Source organism: Periophthalmus magnuspinnatus, chromosome 9 (genome assembly GCF_009829125.3).
Source record: "Periophthalmus magnuspinnatus isolate fPerMag1 chromosome 9, fPerMag1.2.pri, whole genome shotgun sequence".
NCBI classification, from domain to species: Eukaryota; Metazoa; Chordata; class Actinopteri; order Gobiiformes; family Gobiidae; genus Periophthalmus; species Periophthalmus magnuspinnatus.
In genome coordinates, this window is record NC_047134.1 from 10,425,491 (window position 1) to 10,444,511 (window position 19,021).

Sequence of the window (19,021 nt, forward strand, 5' to 3'; positions counted from 1 at the left end):
TCGTTTTTTAACATAACAATAAAAGAGACATTTCAGATCTCAAGCTGAAACCCCACAGCTGTGACGTCATATCACGTGACCGGAAATTTTCTGTCAGCTGTTAAAGCAACAATAGCGTCTTGTCTTCACAGATCTAGTGCTTCGGAAAAGGTTTAATTTTTATGATTAGTGTCTCTTATCTGTGTTAAGATATATTGTTTTGGTTGATATAATGAAAATTGTATGTCTTTACAACTGTTTCATCCGTGGAGATTTGGATTTTGTTTGTTCCCTGACCGACAGCTAACCAGCTAGCAATACTAGTCGATTTGAGACATGCTGTTAGCTAGACTCACATTTAAACACACAAAAGTACAGGCCACAAACATATACTTTGCAACATTATTTAAAAGAAATATTACACTAAATGCTTCATAAATTTTAATTATTCTTTAGATTTAGATTAGATGTGTCAGAGGCTTGCTTTATAAAGAAATGTGACCTACTCTGTCTTTTTTTTCCTCAACAGATGGCTTTCCCAAATTCCCACAACCCATTTGCTGATGATGATGAAGAAGAAGATTTCAGGCCTAAAAAAAACAGAGGATTTGATGAGGATGACTTTGGTGACAGCAGTTTAAGTGAAGCAGAGAGAAGACAAAAGTACTTAGAGCAAGAAGTGATGCATACTGCTAAGTCTGCAGTGGACAGTAGCTACCGTTCTCTTGGTCTCATCTATGAGTCAGAGAAGATGGGCATTGAGACGGCAGAGGTATGATTTCCTCCTGTTTGTCCAATGATTTAGTTGTACAATAAACAATCCTATCCAAATATCATATCTAATTTCCGTATTCCTATAAAAATGCAAAAATAAACCCTCTTCTTGCCATAAAAATCGCAATGATCTTAATACAATGCAGTCTTACTTTTAAACCTATTTAGCCATAACTATCCCTGATCTTTGTATACAATAGATTAGAACCATAGCTATGTCTGTGGATTCCTTTGATAAAATATGATCAATTATGTTAAAACAACAGGGTATCCATTTTCTTTAGGAACTCATGCGTCAAGGAGAAGCTCTGAAGAGGACGGACAAGATGCTGGACAACATGGATCAGGACCTAAAGACGAGTCAGAGGCACATCAACAGTATCAAGAGTGTGTGGGGTGGATTAGTGAATTATTTTAAAGGAAAACCTGAGACAAAGCCACTTCCTGAGGAGCCCAAACCTTACCAGGCCAGTGACAGGTATAATTTTCTGATAATCTTTAGAAAGTATTTGTTATATTGTTATACTACACTTTGGACTATATTTATCTGTTTAAAATATGCATAGTTACACAAAATAAATTCACACATAAGAACATTAATTAACCGAAAACAACTCTAGGGAACCATATAAACAGACCTGCGACATAATGACATACTGTAGGTTTAAAAAAGTAAACATTTGAGTCTTTTTTAAAGTAGAATATTTACTTAATAACCAGTACAAATTATACAACTCTGACTGATGCAAAGACGGCAATATAAGGCATAATTATTGATTAAAATGTTGCTATTTTGACCTTACTGTCTGGGTTGTTGTCCTATATTTATATTAGTGAGTTAAAGTAAGCCTTTGTGCTATTTGGAATCAATAAGATCTTGATTCATGCATTCACATACTTTGTATTCCAACACATATTACCTTGGTTACTTTTCACCACTGACCGAAAAATTGCCATCATTTATTTCCTCTTTCAGATTGCAGAATGCCTTATCTAATAGTAGAGGCCATGAAGATAAGTACCAAGCTAGCCACCCCAATCTGAGAAAGCTTGATACTGGAGGTTAGTGTGTCTCAATTTATGTTTCTACTTTTTAAATGTGATTATCTTATGAAATTAAGTAAGATTATGTTTTGCGTTTTCATAGGGTTTGGCGCTTCTTCATCCACAGATGACAGCTCATATGGACAAAATGGTTACCCTAAAAACAAAGTACTAAAAGAGGCACACCAAACCCTGGACAACAACCTAGGTATATTTTTCATTGATTACATGAATTGATTTGTTGGTTGTATTTGATTGCTAATTTCCACTTCTGTTTGGTTTATACAACTTAGATGAAATGGCAGTTGGTCTTAAAAGACTGAAAGGTCTTGGACTGGGTCTGCAGTCTGAAATTGATGATCAAGATGCCTCCATTAATTCTCTCTTAAATAAGGTTGACAACATGGATCTAAAGATTAATAACACAAACCAACAGATGAAAAGACTTAAATAAAATATCCCGATAAATATTCCCGATAAAACTCTTGTCTCAAGTTGCTCACTTTTAGGCCGATATGTTACATGCTTTTTTATTATTCTTAATTGGTGTGCACAGTTCTGTCAAAGGTTGTTGTGCAGCCTCAGTCCAGATATTAGCATACTGCCTTAATGTATATTATTGTGCATTGTGTACAGTAGTTTTACAGAACATTTGTTCAGAATTCAACAAACTGCCAAGATATCCATCACTGTGTCCTTATCTGCTGTTTTGTCAATTCAGTTTTAATTTCTGCTCCTTTGCTTTTTATCATCTGAAGATATTAATAACCACCAAACTTTATGCTTGCTACATATAGCAGCCATATAATGTGAACCACCTTATTCAAACTTATTTTAAAATGTATGAGATTATGAGATATAAACATATCAACTGTTGATACTGATCTTAAATAATCTTATTTGCTTTAATTGTTTGTTTTCTGCCAACGTGTATGAATGTGGATTGTCCAATAAAATGTCAAATGATTCTGACTCCCTATACTAATGACCACAAGGTGGCGCCAAAATATTATAAACCTCTTTAATAGGTGTTGTCCACTATTTTAAACCAACGACACCTAAACTGTGGGAAAAGGCACAAAAACACTAAAAATGCCCTGTTTAATGAGCCATAGCCATGAAGACAAGTGAGTGACTGTTGCTTTCAATATGATCCTGACAGGTTTGCTTTCGATGCCTCTAGTGGAGGTGCAGCTGTGTTGATGCATAGCTCAGGTGAGGTCTCTGTGCTCAAGGGTCTATTCATTATCATTCCTCCATGCTGGACCAGCTGCTTTTACAGGCCCTGCAAGCTCTCATTAGGATGCTCAGCTAATTGTAGTACGGATTTTCAAAAACATAGGCCTACTATAGCCTACTTCTGTGGTGCAATACAAAGGAGGCTGGTGTTCATAACAGAAACTTCTATCTGTTTATCTATCTATGTATCTATCAATCTCTCTCTCTCTGTATATGTATGTGTATATATATATATATGTATGTATGTATGTATGTATGTATATATATATATATATATATATATATATATATAAAATTATAATATAAAAGAAAGTATATAGTAGCCTACACATTGTGAACAGCTGTCTTGTACAAAGCAAACAGTGACCACTGTGTGACAAAGGCCTGGCAGAGCTGGAATGCCCCCCTTTTCAAGAAGAGTAATCCTAGAACATACTGCTGTCGAAGGACGTCAGGCACTGGGCCAGACATGGACCGGCGCAGGGAGTTTGGGTTTGGACCACAGCAGCCCGGGAGGTCGGAGGTGAACAGGACACATGCAGCACTTAACTGCAACTGTTGAACTAAAACAAAAGAAAGAGTTGTGCTGACCAAGTATGTTGTATCAGGGCTTATGAGAGGTAAGCAGCAGCAGACAGTGGAGTTTGATGGAGAGGAAGTTCAAGTGTAAAACAATGACACATTTTATAATTTTGTTTTTTACAAATAATCTCAGAACGACTTTAACGTCTCATCAACCTGTCTGGCTGGATTCTATGGTAATAGTAATCACTTTTGGCTATAAAAAAGAAAACAAACAAGTTCACTCTTCATTTGTGTGTTTGTAAGAATTAGTAAACAAAAAGCTATTGGTTTATTCATTTGTAGAATTCAAATTGTTAACTTTAATTACCTTGTTTTAGTGGACCATTACGCTGTGAACACATAAGACGTTCAACAAATCTTGACATGATTTGTAATCATCAATTCAATCATCACAGTTTGAATGTCTTCATTTTATTTATGTTAACAATTATTAAACTATAGGGTTTGTCAGTTTTGTTTTTTCTTTCTCTTCACTGTTATGCTACCCTGAAATGAAGAGAAAACATGTAACTGTCAAATAAGCCAAATGTCTGTGTTTACACATGATGTAAACCTTAACTGTTTACCTCAAGTCTTTAAGCTCAACTTGTCCACACATTCCCCTGAAGCATGTTATATCAGAAAAAAAACTCCTAATTGTAGGATAAGGTCATACAAAACTCAAGATTACACACATTAACTGTTTTTTGCTTGTCGTCGTTCAGTTTATGCTAAGGGAAACACGCCAGGAATGAGTTAAGTACCTTCTAATAGTTAAGTACCTGTTTATGCCATAGATAAACACTTACATGAGATTTGGATGACAGGTTTGAAATGAAAAGGCTAACAACATGAAATTGACAGATTATATGTTTTATTTCTAAAAGTCAGGGTACAAAAAATACAATGTTGCGCTACAATTATGAATGAAAAAATCAGATTATAATAAATAAATACAAATACATAAGGTGTTATGCTCCTAGCTTGTCATAACATGGTTGGAATGAGGAGTCGTCCTGGGAGTGTGGGGAGGTTTTCTTGTTAATTGATAAATTGGGAGTAACGGCTCTTAGTTAGATTCTGCCTTCCTGTTAAAGACAACTAAAGCTTTTACACAGAAGACCTTTAGCTTGTAAATGTAGACAGGTGTTCCTAATAGTAGCACTAACATCAGTCCACAGCCTGGTGTAAGTAAAAAACTACAGGAATGTGGATATTTAAAGGTGCATTGTGTAATATTTCTGGTGGTTTACTCTACCTGCTGTTCACCTTAATCCAGAAGTTGCTGTTGGTGCCACCATTGTCACTGGGGCTGTATTATTTTGCACGGGGCTGCAGATAAGTTCTATATGGACTACAGAGCTGTTTAAAAGTCTCCCAGATAATCCGTGCATTGTTGATTTATTGGTGCACATGAACATCAAACATTTTACACAAATGAAACTACTTTATATCAGATTTTAGAGGCAAAACTTTTCCCAAATTCTCCATTCCCACTTAACTGGAAGTGCCACCACAAAGAAAGCGCAATTTCGTCACGTTTACGGCAAAAGTGGGTGGGGCGGTTTGCTTGGTATGTTCTGCAGTATGTCATTATCTCCATGGAGACAACAGTTAGTGCACCTGCCACCTGAAAAGTTACCCAGTGAACCTTTAATTTGTTGATTTGGAGTTTGTATCAAAATTATTTAAAAAAACAAACAAAAAAGAAGTAAACACACTAACACTTCCGCCTTGTTTTTACTCCATTCTAATATAAACTTAACATAACGGTCAAGCATCAGACCTGAGAGTCCATTAAGCTGGCGTTGTATTTGGCTGGTAGGTCACGTGGTGTAATTTATGTCAGGCACTTATAAAATACTTAAGAGAAAGTGTAAAAAATCCCTAACTTTTTGTACTTTTTAGACTGGACAAATATGACTTTAGGCACATAACATTTACAGTACATAACACCGTCAAAATATAAAATGTTTAAAGCAAAATAATCGATCTATTCATTTGTACATGGTGCATCACAACATATGCACCAGCAATAGAGGAGGTAGATAAGCAAAAGCAATATAGAGGCTTGTGTGTTTTGGGAAGAAAAACGACTTAATGTGGCTACGAAATGCTATCGCCGTGAGCTTATTTATCATTGCCCGTACAGTACAGTGGACATAGTGGCAGGATGCTGGTGGTGCTCAGTGGTGTAAACTCTATAGAAAGTCTCTTGTAGCTTGTTTTTGTGTTGCTCCTGTGTTTAGGTGAATGGACTCACACGAAGAGCACGGAGTAAGGTGGACAGTGACAGCCCTTGGACGAAGACTCTCTCACCCAGGAGCCGTGACAGCCAGAGACGGAGGCTGCCACCCAGAAGGTCCTACAACACATTATAATGAGCTAATTAAGGCAAATTCGCACACAAAGTAAGTAAAAGTGCTTTACAGAATAAGAAAGACGTTAAAATCACAATTCAACAAATCAACACATAAATAATCATCACAAAATTAACATTAAAAGAGAAGAGTGCAGAATAAAAACCTTTCAGTCATATCCACAGATAAACATTGAGCCTTTAAACATTGTCAAAGTCGAGGTCTGTCTCACATCTTCAGAAAGACTGTTCCAGTTTTAAGCATAAAACTGAAACACTGATTCCCCATGTTTAGTCCTGATTTAGTCCTGGTTTAGCCCTGATTTAGTCCTGGTTTAGTCCTGACTCTGGGCACCAGTAGGAGGTCGGTCCCTGAAGTACTCAAAGCGTGAGATTGTCTGCATGGCACTAACATGTGGGAGATGTACTTTAAAGTCTATTCTCTGAACCACAGGAGCCAGAGACCTGAGCCACAGGACACATGTGTGAAGTACTTCCTGGTTCTAGTCAGGACCTGAGCAGCAGTGTTCCGGATGTACTGTTCTATCTTAAGGCTCGTATGGAGAGTCCAGTGAGCAGGACGTTACAGTCGTCTAACCCACTGAAGACAAATGCACGGATAAGCAATTACCAAGACTATTTTGGTGGATTTGTTGCTTGGAACTTGGCATCTTGCCCAAGGACACAATGACAGCATGCACCAGTTGGACATTGGATCACTGATCTCTGCGTTTGGGAGGACAAATGCTCTAACCATCTACACACTACGGTTCACTTAAACAATGACATCATATTAAAACAATAAATAAAGTGAATCAATATTACAGTTATCAGTATCAGTAAAATCAATATTCAATCTGTTTATCTCAAATCGTAGGTCACACACCTTCATGATTTTTTTTTCTAAATCAAATGTCAACATACTCTCTCCAGGCATGTATCAATCAAACAGGCAAATGACCTCCTTTTCTTCCAAAAACAAAACACAATCACACATTTACATCTGTCAGCTTTTACTGTTCCTGCTGTAATGTTAGTAAAATGTTTCTTCTTCTTCCTCAACAGTTAAGGAGCTGATTATTTGATTATTTACCTGGACCCCTCCAAACCGTCCCCTCCGCAGCGGTCTGACTTGGACATGGCGTCGCTCTGACACTCTGCACAGACGAGCCGGTCCCTCACCAGCTGAGCGCTCCACAGCTTCAGTTTACATGCGACGCTGGCCTGCTTCACTCTCAGGTACACACAGTAACTGCAAATCATACAAAGACTGTGCTAAATATATACAAAACAACTACTTAAATACTGTCAGTCAGCAACATAACAGCTGGGAAATCATGTTTATAATTAAATAAAACCCTAAATAAAGCACCCAAAAGCACTGAAATATATAGTTTACGTCAGATACTGATGGTTTTGGACCAGCGTAATACTTTATTGAACATCAGGGGCTAATTACACTGGGTTACAAAAAAAAAAAAAACATTTTTGAAAGTTGTCTGTGTTTTTTCAACTGAATTAGGACCATTTAGCACCGCTGAATCCAAAAATGATATCCATTTTTCTCAGTCAGGTCAGGTTTTTATGCTAATTTGATTTAGAAAAATCCGATCTTCTGACTAAATTGATTACAATTTTGTGACATTATCAGTTGATTTTCTTTAATATTTCTCATCCAAAAAATGTTTTAGGAGATAAAAAATAGCTTTCTAACAGAATGTATTAATTAAATGTTACATTATGTTAATTTATAAAGGTAAGTACATGTAAATTGGAACGTTACGTTATCATTGTGCAAAATTCAGGACATGAACTTCTGTTTTTATGAACCCCTTGAATGCTCAGCAGCAGGGATGTCTCTCTTCAGAGTCCAACAGTAATCAGCCATCATGACTGCATCCCAGTGTCCCTGATACCTGGTCTCCATCTCTTTTATGTCCTGATGGAATCTCTCCACCTGCTCATCACTCAGTGATCCCAGATTCTCAGGAAAACTGAACATTTAGCTCCTTTTGGGAAAAAGGATGTGGAGCATCATCATTAAAACCACACTGGAGGAATCTTTGTCACTGATGTCAGGAACTTCTACAAAGACAGGTACTGGAATTTCATCACAGTGAGCTACAGGACGACGTACTGATTCACAGTCAGGATACTTGAGGCTGCTTCGGTTCTTTCTGTTGATCCCAGTCACATCAATAGCCCAGAAGTAGCTATTGATGTCGGCTCCCTCCAAACCATGGGAATTCCAAACTTCAGACAACTCTTCTTGCCTTTAGTCCAGTGACGCAGATACTCGGTGCATGACTTGCATGCCATGTGTGGCGCCCAAGCTTCATCTTGGTCACCAAGTTTAATCCCAAAATAAGCATGGTAAGCACGCTTTAGGAAACTTGTGACTTGATTCCTGTTAGGAACATTGGTGTATTCACTGCAGATGTAGCAGAATATGTCGGGCTTATTTTTGCAAGATCTTCTAGTCGAATATAATATATATTAAAAAAAAACAATTAGTCATAAGTTGGCACATGCAAAATCTTCAGAATTTGTTTATAGTGAGAAATATAACAGAATTTTGCATCATATGACGTGAAAATACTCATACATGTAAACAAAATCGTCCAAAAACAAATATGTAGCTTAGTTCAGAACATTGACCTGATTGAGTAAAACCAATGTGATTTTTGGATTCAGCACATCAAAATTATCCTAAATCAGCTAAAAAATCTTAGACAATAAATTTAGTGTTGACCAGTGTTATGTTACCAGTGATAGGGACATTTTGTAATATTTGGCACAATCTAGATTTTGTCCCATTATTCACCTCATAATGAGCTACAGCTGCTCATTTTGCAATAACTTATTTACTTTTTTGCAAGTAGTTCATCAACATGTTTTTACATCAGAATCAGAATCAGAATCAGAAGAATCAGAATCAGAAGACTTTTTATTGCCATTGTCAGTAAACACAGCTCACAAATTAGGAACTCTCTTTGGTGATAAAGTGCAACATAAAAACACTGAATAAATACAAATAAGGGAAGGCAAAAAGTTAAAAAAAATGCTTAAAAATGAAATTAAATACTTAGAGAACAGTGCAAACATGGCTTATTAAGGTGATCGGTATTGTAAAGTGTCCAGTTTAGTGCAGATATTCTAAAGTGTCAATGTTACAGATATTATAAAGTGTTATTGTATTGCTCCCCTCTACCTCGCTTTAGTATTTCGTATTTATTTTAACTCTCTTAGTAGCAGCAGCAGCATTCAGCACTGGGATTAATTCAAACCAGGAAGTCACCCAAATCAGCTGTCCTTGATCATGACTAACCAGACACAGACACAACAAAGACCCGAGAGACACTAAAGAGTCGTGCTCCATTTGAAGGCGATCCTGCAGGGCTGAGGTTGTCTAACATCAACACAGCTGTTTGTCAATGCACTGCAGACCATAATAAAAGCTATAACCATCTCAATGCACTTAGATTTACTGAAAGAACTATTTGTTTGCCCATTGAACAATCAAGAATCAGCATCGTCCACAAGGGAAGTTCCTGTCTGTAAACATAAAGTGACAGTGATGCGCTCGCTCCGTTTATTTTTAAAGTGCAGGTTGAGATATGATTGTGTAGTGGGCTTTAAAAGCAGCTCGTATGCCAGTATCATACCCATTTTTATGCTTTAAAACTGTCAAATAAAACTGACTGACCAAAAATAACCTAAGGCGAAAATGAAAAGAGTTGCATTTGGTGTAAAAAATAAATGCATTTTGGTGATAGATGCTATGTTATGTAGTGAAATAAAACTGCATTCACACAACCAAGACATAATAATGTAGTTAAATATTGCACACATGTTATACAGTAATCCAATTTACCATAATTGCATTATTTTGTGTAATCTCAACATTTAACTTCATTCTTCATAAATTATCAATTATCTTTCCATGTGTTTCCAAGCGTCCCAGTTTCATAATCGCACATTTTGGGGGGGGGGGGGGCTGTCGACACCAGTTATGAGTCATAGTCCCCTGATTCTCACAAAACTATACGTGATCTCATGTCCGATTTAATTAGACGTGATGTTATCTACTCCCCCTCATCACTCCGTCAGACACCGCAGAATGTCGTAGAAGAAGGTTGTTCTGACCTTTTTCACAGACCGCAGCGTTTATCAGTGAAGGTTAGTTCGTTTAGAAAATATTTATTGTCACGGTTCATGGTATAAAGACCTTGATGTGTGGGTTTTATCTTTAGAAGAACAAAAAACAATTGCCTTTGATGCGAAAAGTTAAATAGAACATGCTTAGAGAAATTAAAATAAGCATATTGATACAGTCAGCAAACGTTATTGTCCAGAAATAATCACATTAGCAAAAACTACGTACATTTCCGTGCTTTCAGTGCACAGTTCATAGTCATAAGTGAATAATTAAAGGAAACTGAATGTTTTAAATGATAGAAAATCAGAGCATTACCTTGTTTATATCAGTTAAAATGTGGAATTCCTGCAGAAAGATCAGTGCAGTTTATAATGAAACAAGGCTGCTGTGCTCTTAGCCCATAGGAAATATTACTCAGTGTACTAGTTTGAGCTGTAATTATTTCCACTACACTGGGAGTACACTTGAAAGCCACAGGGATATGACTCGGTGGATTTCATGACTATTTTGCTCTCTTACCTGGCCTTCTCCTCCTTCATGAGCATGTGTGGCCGTCTCCATGGGTCCTTGAAGTTCCTCTTGTAAGAATCAGGCAGGATCTTTGCCACTTCTGCAAATTTGAAGCATAACATTTATTTTAAAGCTAGAGTTTCAAGTTGTGATCTAGTCGGTGTAAAGCTTTACTATGTTTGTCAAGCAGAAGATGTTTACAGTTCAGAACTTTGGTGCATTTTGAAAAGGGTGCATGCCGAGATAAGAGTTTACACCAGATGTTTGCAGACGAATTGCTCAAGTAAAACCTCAGTTCCCCCGAGATATTAAAACATTAAACTCTTTTACAGGAAATGTTTGCTAAGAACAGACTGATCGCATCTCACATTCGCTCACACATGACAAGAAACAAAGAGTCTGATTTGGAAATGGGGTTTTACCTTTGGCTGAGCTGCAGACGGCGTTGTTTCCATAGCACCCACGCCGCTGCTTCAGGTCTGGACAGGGCATTCCTCCGTTTCTGGGTGGGACGGACACTTGTCGACTCCTTTCTGTGCTGCCAATGCCACAGGGGGATGTGCACGGAGACCAAGACCCCCATGGGCCCACCTCACAGTCAAGGGCTGCTGGGAGAGCAAGGAATTACATTAATGAACTGGGAATGTCATGAATAAAGACCGAAACAATTCAGACAGGAGATACAAATTATGCAACTGTCTTCTCTTTATCAGCCAGACAATGCTTTTTCTGTTTAAAGGAGACATATGTAAAATGGACTTTTAACCCCGTTAGCTTACGCAATATTGTGTTTCAGCTTCAGATTCATACATGTTTGAGTAATCTTGTATTGTTCTGCATCTGTACTTAGTTGTGATCGTTCAAAAAATTCACACTCTGGATCAAATATTTCACATTTTGACGTGTTTTGCAACAATAACAGCACATAAATGAGAATCCACTGCTTGTTACAGTAAAATTCCAGTATAAAGAGGTGGGACAATCAGTGCTGCAGTTTTTAACAGTCACATGAACAGTGTCTATTCTACTATAATAATCAGAATTTTTGTCACATCAGAATTTTCGTCAGATCCGGAATAACTTAAACGTGAGTGCTGCTAAAAACTATTTCTACTCTATGATCATCTCCCACATAGACTATTATTTAACTACTTGGTCTCTTGCCTGCCCCACATTACTTAAAATCATTGGAAATCTCTATAAAAGAGACCTAAAAATACTTGATAAAAAACTCCATTTCTCACCATCACTGTCACGTTCTGAAAAAGCATCGACTATTGGACTTTAACAACATGGTCAACCTTAAAAGAGCTCGTCTAATTCACAAGGTCCTACACTCCCTCGCACCACCACCTTTAAAGGAGTAGATTAAATATAGAAACAATTTAGCAACGACCACATGAGCCACCGCCAGAGTTGACCTGTGACCCCCCACAGACAGACCCCTTTAGTCAGAATGCATCTCTCTCCAAGGTGGGAACCTGTGGAATAGTCTCTAACCCTGAGAGAATGTCCCATGTACAGCTCTTTTAAAGCTCCAGCATGCATCATCTATAGAGGCAATGTGATTTGAACTTTTCTGTAGAGACGTATTTGCTTATATGAGGGGGTGGGTATAAAATTTAAGTGTCTTGAATGGGCCAAACTGACTGAAATAACGGGGACTGTGCAATGAGTGGAACATGCAACTATGGGAACTGTGCAATTTTTATTTTGACCGTTCTGTGACCCTAGCACTTGGGACAACAGATGGAAATTAGCCTTTTGGTATAATCCAGTGTGTTTACATTCATGTTGCATCATGTCTGCTCATTAACATGCACTGTCCAAACCAAATAAGTGAATACAAATATCACTTTTTTGAAATTGCAAAATGTGCATTGAGGGAGTTCATGAATTCACTGACTGCAAGAATTAAAATCCAATCATTTAATATGTCTGACACGAGGAAAAAAACAAAAACAAAAACATTATAAGATAGAGAACTCAAACTGTATACTAAAAATATACATACAACAAAACAAGTGACAGAAAAAAACAAGTCGTCCTCTAACGTGTACTCTCTCCTGCTCTATAACTTTGTAATGAGCCTGTGTGGTGGTGGCGGGCTCTTATTAAAGGTCTATGGGGGCTTATTCCGCTTCCTGTTTTTTTCAGTTTTATTTCCTTTAAACACACACACACACACTGCACCACACTGAATGCAACAGTGGCAGCAGCAATCAGGAGCCCCTTTCAGTTGACTGATTAAGGCAATTACATCTGTGCCACGAGGAAGTCCGATGGCTGCGCTGATCAAAGCCAAAAGTCCCAAACAATAATTACGCCTGTCCACCATAGACGTTTAATAGCAGTGGACTTTTAACAGGCCCCTTTGAGAGCGGAACTCAGCACTTCATAAACAAAGTGCCAGACTAAAAAGATTTTCCAGACAGGTTTAATTACTATTCATTAATATATATAATAACATATATAACACATTTGTCAATAGAATTATTCAAAAAATCTTGTCTAAATCTTGGATACTTGCTCTGTATGATAGCACAGCTGGAACGGCGAAGAATGATGCCAAATAACTTTCAAATCACTGCACAAGATGATTTGAAGCTTTTAATCAACTCACCGGGAAGCCAATTTATCACGGTCTTATGTCATTTTTAAAGGTGCATTATGTAATTTGTTATTATTTTATTTATTTGTTTGTTTATTTTGTGCTGAGGGTTCCATCAAGTGTTTTTTTTCTGTGGAAATATTATTGTTTTGCTCCACAGAATGACATTAAACTTGTCTTTTTTGCATTTATTTGTTTACTGGTAAAAGAAAAGACCTTGAAATCATGGCTTCCTACTATGAAAGGGATCACCTCTCCTCTGGTCTGACAATAATAATAATAATAATAATAATAATAATAATAATAATAATAATAATAATAATAATAATGAATTCTGGACACTCAAGGTTGCCTTAAAACAATAAACCTGTACAAAAGCGTTAATATACAAGAGTTTAAAAGATACAGTAAAACACAGAGTTAAAAGCACAGTCAGAGCAGGATGGTGCAGCCTGGTCTGGTGCTGTGGTGGAGTGAACAGACCAGTCAAAACAGATGAGTTTTGAGTCTGGATTTGAAGTGTGGGAGTGAGTTAGTGTTACGGAGGTCCGGAGGGAGGGTGCTCCAGAGCCGAGGAGCCGAGCGGCTGAACGATCTGCTCCCCGTGGTGACGAGGCAGGCCGAGCGGACAGAAAGCTGGAGACAAGAGGAGGAGGAGCGGAGGGAGCAGGCGGGAGTGGGAATGTGGAGGAGCTCAGAGAGATGTGGAGGTGCGAGGTTCTGCAGGGTTTTGAATGTGAGGAGCAGGGTTTTTGGATTGAATGTGGCGTGTGATGAGGAGTCTGTGGAGCTGATGGAGGATGTGGTTGATGGAGGAGGTGCGTGTGACGATACGGGCAGCTGAATTTTGGACCAGTTAATGTTTAGGCTCCTTTCTTCTACACCAGACACCTGACATCTAACTTGTTGCTATTTACTTGCTGTCTTGGAGACGTTTAGTGCCATACTGTGAAACATTACAGCTTAAATAGGTAAAAACATCTTCATGGAGACAAATAGACAAACTGTCCACCTAAAAAGTAAGCACATTTATAAAGAAAAGGCTTCGTTCACAACAACAAACTGCACCAAAAATGAAAAATGTGGTATCTCATAAGCAGAAAGTGTCTGATGTCAAACCCAGCAGTCTTGTATAAACTCATATTGCGACACAATGCACTGTACATGAACAAAAGACAGTGAACGAGTGCCAGAGAAAGAGGACTTTGAAGCGTCCGCTCCTGCTGTTATTCCCATGGGGCTGTGGGCGAGCGGGCAGGCGGGCGGGCGGCTGTCTCAGTGACATCCACAAAGCCACTGTGGAATCTGTACATTCCTGTGCATTAGTGCTGCCCACCTGACACAGCCTGTTCCCACATCGCGCACACTCACACTGTGCCCTCGGAGCGCAGGGGAAAGGGCAGACATCTTATCCTCTTATCAATGTTTTTTTCCTCTTTTTATCAATAGTGTCTGTGGTCCTTCCTTTTGCACCAGGGATCCACAGTGTTCACATTATACAGGTTGATTATGTGCTAATTTGAAATGAGAATTGTTGTTGTTTTTTTTAAGAACAGAAGAAGATTGTACAGAACATTAAAAATGTTCTGTACAATCTGTTCAGAACTGGCTCCACAAACTTAAATTTTCATCTAAACTAATTTCAATGTCAACAGCTGCACCTGTGTAATCAAATGAGTCCACATTGTAAAACAAGCTAAAATAATAATTTGATCTAATTGATTTGTGCCTATTTTTATTTTTGTATGGATAGGCCCAGTCGTTATAGAAATATTAATCACAAACCAAGTCAAAACATCTGCAATATGACGGTTCCAGTCCATTTCCACTGTAGAATTGAGCCTGATATCCACTCAATTTTAAACTAGTTGCCATTTTAAGTACTTTTAATCATTCAAAAGACACAATCTTTACTTTTGAATTGTTAATGAAACCGAAACTTTAATTTTACCAGTCTGAAAATATTGGATTTTTAGATCTTTAATCATGACGTCCCATAAACACAACCAATATTCCAGCGTTAACCATGTCTCCCTCGCTCCATACACTTAAACTGAGGCTTAAATCCGCGCACATTGACCATAAGCCTTCAGAAGTCAGAGGCTAATTGCTAAAGCGGAGGCCCCTCCCGTGTCTGTGGTACCACCAGTGTAGTCCGGGTACCACCCACATGACAACCTCACCGACAGCCTGACACAGCTCGCCCCTCGCACAGCCCCCGTGTGCACCACAAAGCCTGACCTCTGACCCCAAAGCACTCACCGCATGTGGCTTTAAGCAAATAAAACTGATGTTCAGCTCAAGTTTTGGTGATAGATGTTGCAAATTAATTGGAAGTTCATGGCTTAGAGCATAGTAAGAATATTTAACTCTTTTCTTGAGACTGGTAAACAATATATGAACTATTAACATGTTAAAAGAAACACAATTAAAGGTCCACTATGCAGCTTTTCAGTAGAGGGTCTCCCATTTTGCCTGTAATATTCCAAGGTATAGCATTTAAATTATCTCTAGTTATGCACTGACTAAATTATATTTGTTTTTATTGATCAAAAATTACGTAGAAGTTTCCAGGCAAAGCAGTAAATGTCTGTAAACCTCCAAGAAGAGCGGTAAACCCTCCATAGTGTCAACATTCTACTCTGACTAATTACATGGATCCTAACTAAGATATTTGTCCAGTACAAGTGTGTAATCTTTGCTACAACACTAATAACACATTTTAAACCAGCTGTTGGTCATTTACTGTCCTTAAGTTCAAATAGAAGTCAGGGAAAGTGATTTGTTTATCTGTTGACTTCTTAGTAAAGCTCCACCCGCACTTGTCCCAGTCTGATAATACACATTATCTTTGTACACTGACATTCCTTTATTCCTTTTACATTATTCACTCTTCTTTGGTTGTGTCCTCTGTCATGTCTGATGATGGGACAGGGACATATCGGGCTGTTAATAGAGTTTAAGGGCGTCTGAATAAGCTCTAACAAGAAGCCTGGGGGTAAATGTTTCCTGTAGAGACATATTGGCAAGGGACACAAACAAAGCAACTGATTAAAAGATTTCGGAGTGATCTTGACAACGGTTTCCAAATAGAGAGATTCTTAAATGTTTTGGACAAAGAAGCAAAACTGATTAAAGCTTTTCCACCTTGAAGAAACTAAAAAAAACATGACTGAACCAGACGTAAATTAGCACACAGGGTTAATCCAGCAATATTTAAACTCAACTAAGCCAAAGAATAAGAATATACGACTAAAATTAGGGACAAACCTGGGTAATCAAGGCACAAGACCAGATCTTTAAAGTGCACTATGTAACTTTTCTGTAGAAGGATGCACCGCCAGCTTGTCTCCATGGAGATGTCATAACTTTCCCTTTTCCTGGTGTTTTTATTGCCTAAAAATACATTAAAAACATGCATTCTTACTGTGTTTGGAGCTGCCTGTCAACAGATCTTACCTGTAATTTGATTTGGTGGCACCATATGCGGAATAACCCAATCTGAATGGAGACAAGCAGGTGGCAAAAGTTCCGCAGTGCTGTTTTAAATAGCCCCCAAAGGAATCCATCTCTTACGATTCAAAAAAATATTATCTGTCCCAGTTTTTGCAGTAGTGAAATATGTGGAGGAGAGTTGAGTGGTACCAGACCCAGGAAACACGATGAATCTGTCCTGCCTCCCCTTTAAGGCAGGACATCTTCAGTTGTCATAGAGGATATAAGAAATACTTCTGACATTAGTGCCGCTGCCATAGTGATGATCGATTTAAAACTAAAACTTATAGATCGTAAATGGGGGAAAAGTCGTCAAAATGTTGGATATACCAGAAATATGAAGATGTACTGAGGTCATGTGCTCTTACATAAACTAATCTTTAGATACAGAGCAGGAACTTCACCAGACTTTGCTTAAAATGAGCACTTTCTCAACCCAGTAGTTAAATCATCTAGTAAATTGACTTTAACATAGTATTTTATCATGTCTTTTACAACACAACAGATGTCTTCCACCTCCGTATTCACGCTCAATACTCTGTTAATTATAAGAGTTGCCTTTCTGCAGCGGTGATGTAATATGTGTCCTCACGTCACTGTGTTTGTCCGTTACAGTAGACATGTGTTAATGGACAACTGTGGGAGACAATGCACAGGGCTGAAGACATGATCTGGTTCTGATAAAACCTGCAGGGACGGGGCTTAATGTGCACAAACTCTGACTGACATGAGAAAGTCCTGCAAACATTCAGAAGAGAAGGTGTCCACAAGGCATAAGGATCACCATAAAACATGGGGATAGTTTAAAGACATAGTAAAAGTTGACAATTCTCCAAAATTTCCAGACTTTCAAATGGCTAAAATCCTATAACTGTAAATGTTAAGTGTAAATCTTGGATGCAGTGATTTGTTTCGGGGCTATACTGTAATACCCCGCGCTTAGGGCTTGCAAAGTGCTCTGGCTTGTGAACTTTTGTTGTCACCTCTAATGTAAGTAAAACAAAGACTAACTGTGTTCTCCAAATGCACCTAAATAGAAGGATGAGTGTGTGCACTTTGAGAGCTTTACAGCAGGTGCTTGTTAGTGCACTTAAAATAAGGACAGAGTGTATACACAGACTATTAACAGAAATATTTCCACAGAGTTACCTCACTAACAGCTTTTCAAACTCAAAAGCTGCTCATGCTGTAATTCTGACCTTCTTTGGGTTTGGCCATTCTATCCTCTCGTTGGCTAAATATAGCACCAGCCAAGATAGTGACAAGAAAAGAAAAGAGACATCTGGATCCCAAACTTTTCTGTGGAAAACATTATGGACTGAGGGATTGGCTGGTGCTGATTTGTTTATTTTAATAATTGTGTGTTTATCTTATGAGAGGAATTAAGATTTAGGAAACTCTTTATCTCTGACCCAATGTGGGGCTATCTAAGAGGGCTAAGAAAGTCCCAACTCACCGGATATCTGGCACACTTGCTGGTAATCCTCGCAGCAGTCTCTTGTTTTCTGACAGTAGGCATCGCAGTAACACACTGTTTTTCTTTTCGTGTATTCAAAGCACTCATTATTCCTCCCGGTGCAGCAAGTTGGACTGTTCCTGTCCCTGCAGCCAGCCTCCGCCGCGGGAAGCATCATCCCGGACAAAACATATCCGACAAGTACAACGCCGAGGCGCGCCGAGCTCCATCCGCGCGCTCCCATCACCACAACTTTATGAGACTCTGAGGACGATGGATTCACCTCCAAAGCACTGAGGGTTGAAACGCGATTGCCTATTTTGACCCTAGACAGCAAATAACATCCCACCAACAGCCTGATGAACGTGGGTTCACCTCCGCGAGGCAATGATGCGTAAAGTGGAGGCTGATCTATGTCCGCCTGGACACCGCCCCACAGAGCTACTGTGGGCTCTTATTGGGATACACGTACATTAGCAGCCCACCCCCTGTCTCTCTGTCTGTCTCTCTGTTTGTCTGTCTGTCTTGCGCAATGAGGAGGTCCTCGTGCAGCGTGGACCACCAGTTTGCGTAAAAGAAGCAGATTTTTTTCTTTCACTTTTTAAATCCAAAGACACACGACTCACTAGAATAAGGATAAATAATTAATAAAAACATAAAGATTACATCACCTCAAACCTGTCATAAGTGTCAATCAAGGTGACACTTTTAATTCAGCACCACGGACAGTGGCTCGGACAAATGATCCGGTCAAAGCGCATTTACGCGTCACTCACTTTGTTCACAGGTAATAACAGCCTCTGGGAACTTTACAACTGTTTCTCATCTACA

The 19,021-nt window shown here is 38.6% G+C and overlaps 2 protein-coding genes across 3 annotated transcripts; one reads left to right on the forward strand and one right to left on the reverse strand.

The window, feature by feature from the left end:
• Positions 1–68: 68 nt before the first annotated feature.
• snap29 (synaptosome associated protein 29) lies at positions 69–2,768 on the forward strand. The gene is made up of 6 exons (XM_033972997.2): positions 69–150; positions 509–751; positions 1,038–1,231; positions 1,730–1,815; positions 1,901–2,005; positions 2,091–2,768. The coding sequence occupies exons 2-6, from the start codon at positions 509–511 to the stop codon at positions 2,249–2,251; spliced, it is 789 nt and encodes a 262-aa protein (XP_033828888.1). The 5' UTR covers positions 69–150; the 3' UTR covers positions 2,252–2,768.
• Positions 2,769–4,459: 1,691 nt separating this feature from the next.
• Positions 4,460–18,655, reverse strand: si:dkey-178e17.3 (somatomedin-B and thrombospondin type-1 domain-containing protein). 2 transcript variants are annotated; one of them, XM_033973001.2, is made up of 5 exons: positions 18,191–18,655; positions 11,051–11,233; positions 10,638–10,728; positions 7,053–7,211; positions 4,460–5,965 (listed from the first exon to the last, which is right to left on the reverse strand). In XM_033973001.2, exons 1-5 carry the CDS (start codon positions 18,432–18,434, stop codon positions 5,860–5,862), a joined length of 783 nt encoding a protein of 260 aa, XP_033828892.1. In that variant the 5' UTR covers positions 18,435–18,655; the 3' UTR covers positions 4,460–5,859. The 2 variants fall into 2 exon arrangements, with proteins under 2 accessions (XP_033828892.1, XP_033828891.1); XM_033973000.2 differs by having other exon boundaries at positions 11,051–11,236; positions 18,191–18,653.
• Positions 18,656–19,021: the final 366 nt, after the last annotated feature.